The sequence below is a fragment of the Vidua macroura genome, chromosome 26 (genome assembly GCF_024509145.1).
Source record: "Vidua macroura isolate BioBank_ID:100142 chromosome 26, ASM2450914v1, whole genome shotgun sequence".
Taxonomy (NCBI): Eukaryota; Metazoa; Chordata; class Aves; order Passeriformes; family Viduidae; genus Vidua; species Vidua macroura.
In genome coordinates, this window is record NC_071596.1 from 5,768,429 (window position 1) to 5,778,752 (window position 10,324).

General features: G+C 47.5%; 1 protein-coding gene across 1 annotated transcript; it reads right to left on the reverse strand.

Annotated features, from left to right (window-relative positions):
- Positions 1 to 1,188: 1,188 nt before the first annotated feature.
- On the reverse strand, positions 1,189 to 10,030 carry BORCS8 (BLOC-1 related complex subunit 8). The gene is made up of 5 exons (XM_053999553.1): positions 9,923 to 10,030; positions 6,653 to 6,765; positions 4,244 to 4,308; positions 2,979 to 3,086; positions 1,189 to 1,435 (listed from the first exon to the last, which is right to left on the reverse strand). The coding sequence occupies exons 1-5, from the start codon at positions 9,957 to 9,959 to the stop codon at positions 1,393 to 1,395; spliced, it is 366 nt and encodes a 121-aa protein (XP_053855528.1). The 5' UTR covers positions 9,960 to 10,030; the 3' UTR covers positions 1,189 to 1,392.
- Positions 10,031 to 10,324: the final 294 nt, after the last annotated feature.

A 10,324-nucleotide genomic window follows, 5' to 3' on the forward strand; every position in this document is an offset into this window, starting at 1 on the left:
TTCCCTTCTCCTTCCTCCCTGCTCCATCCTCATCCTCAGCACCGGGATGGATGGGGGGGTTTGGGGTGGGGAAAATCAAGTTTGGGGTGGCCAGGAACAGATTTGGGGTGGGGAAAAGGAGATTTGGGGTGGGGAAAAGCAGATTTGGGGTGGGAAAATGCAGATTTGGGGTAGGAAAATGCAGATTTGGGGTGGGGAAAAGCAGATTTGGGGTGTCAGAGCAAACTTGGGGTGGCAGGAATGGGGTTTGGGGTGGCCAAAAGTGGTTTTGGGGTGGCAAAGAACAGATTTGTGGTGGGAAAAAAGCAGATTTGGGGTGGGGAAAAGCAGATTTGGGGTGGGGAAAAGCAGATTTGGGGTGGGGAAAAGCAGATTTGGGGTGGGGAAAAGCAGATTTGGGGTAGGAAAAAGCAGATTTGGGGTAGGAAAAAGCAGATTTGGGGTGTCAGAGCAAACTTGGGGTGGCAGGAATGGGGTTTGGGGTGGCCAAAAGTGGTTTTGGGGTGGCAAAGAACAGATTTGGGGTGGGAAAATGCAGATTTGGGGTGGGAAAATGCAGATTTGGGGTGGGAAAAGCAGATTTGGGGTGGGAAAAAGCAGATTTGGGGTGTCACTGCTATTATCCCAAAAGCCACCTGTTATCCCAAGAACAACTCCCCTGGAATTTGAGTTCCATTCCCTGGATCCCTGGAAAATCCAGGAGGGATCCACACCAAAGCTCTGCTTAATTCCAGTCACTTCCAAAACCAAGAGTGGGACCAAGGGAAAAAATCCTTTTTTAATTTTTTTTTTTTTGTAGGATTCTAAGGATTTTTTTTTTCCTCCCTTGAAAGCCTAAAATTCCACATTCTTTTGCTCCATGCCCTTGGAAACACCAGGATAAAAAAGGAGCTCCCACGGCGACAGGAGAAAAGTTGAAAACATTTAAAAGGAATTTTTCTTGTTTTGTGGTTTTTTTTTTTTTTTTGGGGATATTTTTGGGGTTTTTTTCTCCTTTTTATTCTCGTCCTCATTAAAACCAAACGCAGCAATTCCTTGGCACCAGCTGGAAAAGTTTCTCCTTGGAGAATTCCTCAATAAAAGCTTGGAGTGTGCTCACATTCCAGCTTTTCACACAAAATTCCCAAAGCAAGACCTCATTTGGGTTGGGTTTTTTTTGGTTTTTTTTTGGGGGGAAATAAAAAAGACTGGGAAAAAAAAAAAATTGGGAAGGTGAAACACAAACCCACCCTGTTTTTCCATGGAAAAGAGGCCCCAAAAAGCAGGATTTGGGATTTTCCAGCTGTTTTTTTTTTTTTTTTTCCCCCCTGGGAATTCAGGGGCTTCTCTACCTGTGCAGCCCCAGAGGTTTTTCCACTTCTTCCCAAGGTTGGGAAATTCAGGATGGAAAAATCAGGAAGTGCCTGGAGGATTCTTGGATTGGGGGGTGATGGTGCTGTGGAAAGAAAAAGGAAAAGTTGTGGGAAAATTGGGGTTTTCTTAAAAAAATTCCCTTTGTTGATGGTTGCTGGGGTAAGGGGTTGTTGTTGGGGTGTGCAGCCTGAAAAATCCCAAAAAATCCCACCCCCACAAATCAAAATAAATCCCAAAAAAACCCTCCAAAAAATTGAAAATATACCAAAAATTCTCCCCCACAAAAAATCTCAGAAAGTCCCCCCAAAAAAATCCCCCCACAAAAGAATCAAATAAATCCCCCAAAAAGAGACAAATCCCAAAAAATGCCCAAAAAATCCTCAAACAAAAAAAATTTAATCCTCTAAAAATTAAAAAAAAATCCCCCCCCCCAAAAAAAAAATCTTCAATAATTTAAAAAAAATCCACAAAAATTCTAAAAAAAAATCTCACAAAAATTCCTCAAAAAAAAAAAAAAAAAAAAAATCCCAAAAGATGCTCAGGGCATTTCCTGCCAGGGAAAACCCCAGGAATGTTCTGGATCCTGGAAATTCCAGAGGATCAAATCCACCAGGATCATCCAGGATATTTTAGGAACTCCTCATCATCATCATCCTGCTGCTAATTCCTAAGGAATTCTGCCCAAAAATCAGGATCAGCCCAGCCTCTCCCCAATCCCTGCATCCCTAAACTCCAAAAATCTCAACCAAACCTCCCTAAAATTCCATTTATTCCCATTTTTCCCTCAGCAAACAGCGCTGGTTCCAGCTAAAATTCCATTTATTCCCATTTTTCCCTCAGCAAACAGCTCTGGTTCCAGCTAAAATTCCATTTATTCCCATTTTTCCCTCAGCAAACAGCTCTGGTTCCAGCTAAAATTCCATTTATTCCCATTTTTCCCTCAGCAAACAGCGCCCCAGGGAAGGGGGGAAAAGCAGGGAATGCTGTCCTGGATCATCCTGGGATGCTTTTCCTGGGATTTCCATGGAATGTTTGAGCAGGCTGTCCTGTTTTAGGAGCTCATCATCATCATCATCCTCATCCTGATCATCCTGCTGCTAATTCCTAAGGAATTCTGCCCAAAAACTGGGATCAGAGCAGCCTCTCCCCAATCCCTGCATCCCTAAACTCCAAAAATCTCAACCGAACCTCCCTAAAATTCCATTTATTCCCATTTTTGCCTCAGCAAACAGCGCTGGTTCGCCCCAGGGAAGGGGGGAAAAGCAGGGAATGCTGTCCTGGATCATCCTGGGATGCTTTTCCTGGGATTTTGGGGGTACCTGAGCTGCTCATCCATGGAATGTTTGAGCAGGCTGTCCTGTTTTAGGAACTCCTCCTCCTCATCATCATCCTCACCCTGATCATCCTGCCACTAATTCCTAAGGAATTCTGCCCAAAAATCAGGATCAGCCCAGCCTCTCCCCAATCTCTAAAGCCCAAAAATCTCAACCGAACCTCCCTAAAATTCCATTTATTCCCATTTTTCCCTCAGCAAACAGCGCTGGTTCGCCCCAGGGAAGGGGGGAAAAGCAGGGAATGCTGTCCTGGATCATCCTGGGATGCTTTTCCCGGGATTTTGGGGCTACCTGCGGCCCTGGGCGCCGTTGAGCTGCTCCTTCATGGCTATGGAGTGTTTGAGCAGGCTGTCGATGCTCCTGAAGTAAACACTGCTGTCAGTCATGTTCTTGATGGCGCTGGAAAAGTGGGAGAAGCAGGAAAAGTGGGAAAAGGGAGAGGGCAACAGAGCTGGAATTCCCAAATTCTGGTTGTTCCCCCTCTGATCCCGGGAAAATTCAGGTTTGAGGAGTTTGTTTTCCGCTGCGGGAAGAGTTTCTCAAAGCCCTGAAATTCCTGTGAGGAGTTCCCAAATCCCAGCTCTTCCCATCCTCATTCCCTGGATCCTGCTGGGTTTTCCCACCCAGGAATCCAGGAATTTCCCTCTCAAAGTGAAAATCCCAAATCCCAGCTCCTCCCACCCTCATTCCCTGGATCCTGCTGGGTTTTCCAGCCTGGAATTCCAGGAATTTCCCTCTCAGAATGAAAACTCCTGCTAAGAACTGAAAGCTCATCCCAAATCCCAACTCATTCCATGGATCCTGTGGGGTTTTCCAGCCCGGAATTCCAGGAATTTCATCCTCAGAGTAAAAATCCCAAAACCCAGCTCTTCCCATCCTCATCCCATGGATCCTGCTGGGTTTTCCAGCCCAGGAATTCCAGGAATTTCCCTCTCAAAGTGAAAATCCCAAATCCCAACTCATTCCCAGGATCCTGCTGTGTTTTCCAGCCCAGGAATTCCAGGAATTTCCCTCTCAAAGTGAAAATCCCAAATCCCAACTCATTCCATGGATCCTGCTGTGTTTTCCAGCCCAGAATTCCAGGAATTTCCCTCTCAAAGTGAAAATCCCAAATCCCAGCTCCTCCCACCCTCATTCCTGGGATCCTGTTGTGTTTTCCAACCTGGAATTCCAGGAATTTCCCTCTCAGAATGAAAACTCCTGCTAAGAACTGAAAGCTCATCCCAAATCCCAACTCATTCCATGGATCCTGCGGGGTTTTCCAGCCCAGAATTCCAGGAATTTCCCTCCCAAAATGAAAATTCCTGCCAAGAGCTCAAAGCTCATCCCAAATCCCAACTCATTCCCTGGATTTTCCAGCCTTGAATTCCAGGAATCAACCCTCAAAATGAAAATCCCAAATCCCAACTCATTCCCAGGATCCTGCTGTGTTTTCCAGCCCAGGAATTCCAGGAATTTCCCTGCCAAGGTGAAAATCCCAAACCCCAGCTCCTCCCACCCTCATTCCCGGGATCCTGCTGGGTTTTCCAGCCTGGAATTCCAGGAATTCCCAGTACCTGCAGGCGTATTCCACGGTGTAAATGGCTCCCTGGCTCTGCTCCTCCCAGCTCTGCATGTCCGACTGCGAGGGAAAAACAGGGATTAGGCAGGGTCTAAACTGGGAATGGGGATGTGGGGAAGGAATTCCTGGCTGGAACGGGATGGGATGGAATTCCCAGAGCAGCTGAGGCTGCCCCTGGGTCCCTGGAATGTCCAAGGAAAGTGGGAGAAGGGAAATTCCAGGGAAAGCTTGGAGCTGCCTCCAGTCCCTAAAGGGGCTCCAGGAGAGCTGGAGAGGATTTGGGATAAAGGATGGAGGGAGAGGACACAGGGAATGGATTTGGGATGGAATTCCAGGCACAGGGAATGGATCTGGGACAAGGGATGGAATTCCAGGCACAGGGAATGGATTTGGGATGGAATTCCAGGCACAGGGAATGGATTTGGGATGGAATTCCAGGATCCAGGGAATGGATTTGGGATAAGGGATGGAATTCCAGGCACAGGGAATGGATTCAAACAGAGAAAGGGGAATCTGGGTGGGATTTGGGAAGGCATTCCTGGCTGGAATTCCCAGAGCAGCTGTGGCTGCCCCTGGGTCCCTGGAATGTCCAAGGAAAGTGGGAGAAGGGATCCAGGGAAAGCTTGGAGCTGCCTCCAGAGCCTAAAGGGGCTCCAGAGGGATTTGGGATGGAATTCCAGGGCACAGGGAATGGATTTGGGATGGGAATTCCAGGATCCAGGGAATGGATTTGGGATGGGAATTCCAGGCACAGGGAATGGATTTGGGATGGAATTCCAGGCACAGGGAATGGATTTGGGATGGAATTCCAGGATCCAGGGAATGGATTTGGGATAAGGGATGGAATTCCAGGCACAGGGAATGGATTTGGGATGGAATTCCAGGGCACAGGGAATGGATTTGGGATGGGAATTCCAGGATCCAGGGAATGGATTTGGGATGGGAATTCCAGGCACAGGGAATGGATTTGGGATGGGAATTCCAGGATCCAGGGAATGGATTTGGGATGGGAATTCCAGGATCCAGGGAATGGATTTGGGATGGGAATTCCAGGGATGGAATCCCAGGACACAGGGAACAGCTTCAAAGTGGGAATTTGTGTGGGAATTTTGGGGCAGGAATTCCTCCCCGGGAGAGGGGAAGGGGCTGGAATTCCCAGGGGAGCTGTGCGTGGGAGGAGGGCGGTGCTGGGTGGGATGGGATTCCCAGAATTCCCAGAATTCCCAGAATTCCGTGGCTACTGGGCACGAAAGGAGCACGGAGCAGCTCGGGAAGCTCAGAAGAGGAAAAGAGCCGGGTTTATCCACACCTCTGGTGTTTACAGAATTCCAGAGGTGAGCGTGGCTTGGAGGATGGGATCCCCACCTCTGCAGCCTCACTGCTCCAAAGATCAATCCATCCTTCCTCTCCAGCCACAGAGAAATGTGGAAATATTCTATTTACTCACGGAATTGTGTGGGAACCCCGAGTCTTAAATACAGAAACATTATCAGAAGGCTGAAGAGGTTTTCATAAAACTTTCAAACTTCCAAAATGAACAATAAATTAACTATATTTATACACAGAATTGTGTGGGAATTCTGACTTAATTATAGAAACATGATCAGAAGGTTGAAGAACTTTTATGAAAACCTTAAAATTTCCAAAATGAACTATAAATGAACTGTATTTACACATGGAATTGTGTGGGAACCCCGAGTCTTAATTATAGAAACATTATCAAAAGGCTGAAAAGCTTTTATGAGAACCTTAAAATTTCCAAAATGAACTAAAAATGAACTGTATTTACACACGGAATTGTGTGGGAACTCTGATTCTTAATTACAGAAACATTATCAGAAGGTTGAAAAGCTTTTATGAAAACTTTCAAACTTCCAAAGTGAACTATAAATTAACTATATTTACACATGGAATTGTGTGGGAACTCTGACTCTTAAATATAGAAACATTATCAGAAGGCTGAAGAAGTTTTATGAAAACCTTAAAATTTCCAAAATTAACTAAAAATGAACTATATTTACACACGGAATTGTGTGGGAATTCTGACTCTTAATTATAGAAACATTATCAGAAGTTTGAAGAAGTTTTATGAAAACTTTCAACTTTCCAAAATTAGAATTGTGTGGGAACTCTGACTCTTAAATACAGAAACATGATCAGAAAGTTGAAAAGCTTTTATGAAAACTTTAAAATTTCCAAAATGAACTAAAAATGAACTGTATTTATACACGGAATTGTGTGGGAACTCTGACTCTTAGGTATAGACACATTACCAGAAGGTTAAAGAACTTTTATGAGAACTTTCAAACGTCCGAAATGAACTCTAAAAGGGGAGTGAACACCTTTGGAAGCGCGGCTGAGGCCCGGCATTCCCGGGATTCCCGGGATTCCCGGCGGGACCCACCTTGTGCTGGGCCAGCTCGGGCAGGGAGCGGCGCACGTGCTCCTGCAGCCGGAACAGCGCCACCGAGGGCTCGTTGGCCAGCACGTACAGGCTCTCGGTGAACTTGTCCGTCACTGCCGGGAAAAAAACCGGGAAAAACAACCGGGAAAAACCGGGCGTTAACGGGGGGACACCCGCGGAAACGCACAGGAACGCGGCCATGGGGATCTGCGGGAACAGCCCCACAGAAATCCATGGAAACCCACAGAAATGCATGGAAATATCTGCACAGAAATCCCAGAGAAATGCACGGAAATCCATGGAAATATCTGCACAGAAATCCATGGAAATGCATGGAAATATCTGCACAGAAATCCATGGAAAGGCATCCATGGAACTCCAGGGAATTGCAGGGAGATGTCCCCGTGGGAATGCCCGGGACAGCGCCACCGAGGGCTCGTTGGCCAGCACGGACAGGCTCTCGGTGAACTTGTCCGTCACTGCCGGGAAAAAAACCGGGAAAAACAACCGGGAAAAACCGGGCGTTAACGGGGGGACACCCGCGGAAACGCACAGGAACGCGGCCATGGGGATCTGCGGGAACAGCCCCACAGAAATCCATAGAAATCCATGGAAATATCTGCACAGAAATCCATGGAAACCCACAGAAATGCATGGAAATATCTGCACAGAAATCCCAGAGAAATGCACGGAAATCCATGGAAATATCTGCACAGAAATGCATGGAAATGCATGGAAATATCTGCACAGAAATCCATGGAAATATCTGCACAGAAATCCATGGAAATCCATGGAAATATCTGCACAGAAATCCATGGAAATGCATGGAAATATCTGCACAGAAATGCATGGAAATATCTGCACAGAAATCCCAGAGAAATGCACGGAAATCCATGGAAATATCTGCACAGAAATGCACGGAAATCCATGGAAATATCTGCACAGAAATCCATGGAAATATCTGCACAGAAATCCATGGAAATGCATGGAAATATCTGCACAGAAATCCATGGAAATCCATGGAAATATCTGCACAGAAATCCATGGAAATGCATGGAAATATCTGCACAGAAATGCATGGAAATATCTGCACAGAAATCCCAGAGAAATGCACGGAAATCCATGGAAATATCTGCACAGAAATGCACGGAAATCCATGGAAATATCTGCACAGAAATCCATGGAAATATCTGCACAGAAATCCATGGAAACCCACAGGAACGCGGCCATGGGGATCTGCGGGAACAGCTCCACAGAAATCCATGGAAACCCACAGAAATGCATGGAAATATCTGCACAGAAATGCATGGAAATCCATGGAAATATCTGCACAGAAATCCATGGAAATATCTGCACAGAAATCCATGGAAATATCTGCACAGAAACCCACAGAAATGCATGGAAATATCTGCACAGAAATCCCAGAGAAATGCACGGAAATCCATGGAAATATCTGCACAGAAATGCATGGAAATGCATGGAAATATCTGCACAGAAATCCATGGAAATATCTGCACAGAAATCCATGGAAATGCATGGAAATATCTGCACAGAAATCCCAGAGAAATGCACGGAAATCCATGGAAATATCTGCACAGAAATGCATGGAAATGCATGGAAATATCTGCACAGAAATCCATGGAAATATCTGCACAGAAATCCATGGAAATCCATGGAAATATCTGCACAGAAATGCATGGAAACGCACAGGAACGCGGCCATGGGGATCTGCGGGAACAGCTCCACAGAAATGCATGGAAATATCTGCACAGAAATCCCAGAGAAATGCACGGAAATCCATGGAAATATCTGCACAGAAATCCATGGAAATCCATGGAAATATCTGCACAGAAATCCATGGAAACCCACAGAAATCCATGGAAATATCTGCACAGAAATGCACGGAAATCCATGGAAATATCTGCACAGAAATCCATGGAAATGCATGGAAATATCTGCACAGAAATGCATGGAAAGGCATCCATGGAACTCCAGGGAATTGCAGGGAGATGTCCCCATGGGAATGCCCGGGACAGCGCCACCGAGGGCTCGTTGGCCAGCACGTACAGGCTCTCGGTGAATTGTCCGTCACTGCCGGGAAAAAAAACCGGGAAAAACAACCGGGAAAAGCGGGAAAAACCGGGCGTTAACGGGGGCAGAGGCGTGGGAACCCACAGGAACGCGGCCATGGGGATCTGCGGGAACAGCTCCACAGAAATCCATGGAAACCCACAGGAATGCATGGAAATATCTGCACAGAAATCCCAGAGAAATGCACGGAAATGCATGGAAATATCTGCACAGAAATCCATGGAAATCCATGGAAATATCTGCACAGAAATCCATGGAAATATCTGCACAGAAATCCCAGAGAAATGCACGGAAATCCATGGAAATATCTGCACAGAAATCCCAGAGAAATGCACGGAAATCCATGGAAATATCTGCACAGAAATCCCAGAGAAATGCACGGAAATCCATGGAAACCCACAGGAACGCGGCCATGGGGATCTGCGGGAACAGCTCCACAGAAATCCATGGAAATATCTGCACAGAAACCCTAAGAAATCCATGGAAAAAGTCTATGGAAATATCTCTATAGAAATCCACAGAAATCCATGGAAATATCTCCATAGAAATCCAGAGAAATGCATGGAAATATCCTCACAGAAACCCTGAGAAATCCATGGAAATATCTCCACAGAAATCCATGGAAATATCTCCACAGAAATCCATGGAAATGCATGGAAATATCTGCACAGAAATCCCAGAGAAATGCACGGAAATCCATGGAAACCCACAGGAACACGGCCATGGGGATCTGTGGGAATATCCCCACAGAAATCCAGAGAAATCAATGGAAATATCCCCACAGAAATCCAGAGAAATCCAGAGAAATCTCTCCCCAGAAATCCACGGAAGCAAACAGAAATCTCTCCCCAGAAATCCACGGAAGCAAACAGAAATCTCTCCCCAGAAATCCACGGAAGCAAACAGAAATATCTCCTCAGGAATCCACGGAAGCAAACAGAAATCTCTCCTCAGGAATCCACGGAAGCAAACAGAAATCTCTCCTCAGAAACCCACACAGATCCAGTCCAGAGGCTCTTCCCAACAGCAGCACGGGGGATAAAGGCCGGGAATCAAACCACAAGACGCCAGCGGCCAAACCACCGCGGCGGGGCCTCTCCCAGCCCGCTCCCGCCTTTCCCGCTCCCGCCTGTCCCGCTCCCATCCCACCGTTCCCGGTCCCACCGTTCCCGGTCCCACCTTTCTTCACCTTCAGCTGCATCTCCGGTTCCTCCATCCCGCCCGCCGCCACTTCCGCTTCCGCCGGCGCCCCCCGAAACCTCCCCGAGCAGAGCAAGCAGCGCCGGCTGGAAACGCGGCCGCGGCGCCAACGTTCCCCTCCCAAGCCGGTGCCACCCCCCCCCCCCAAAGTCCCCGTTGTCACCCGCGGGGACACTCGGTGGCTCCCGGTTTGTCACCCGCGGGGACACTCGGTGGCTCCCGGTTTGGCCGTGCCCGGCTCGGCCCGCCGCCCTCAGAGGGCTCTGGGGGTGTCGCAGCCCCGCGGGCGCGGCCTTTGCCCCGCTCGGTCCCCTCCCGTGTCCCCTCCCGTGTCCCCTCCCGTGTCCCCGGGTGTCCCCCGGTGTCCCCCGGTGTCCCCCG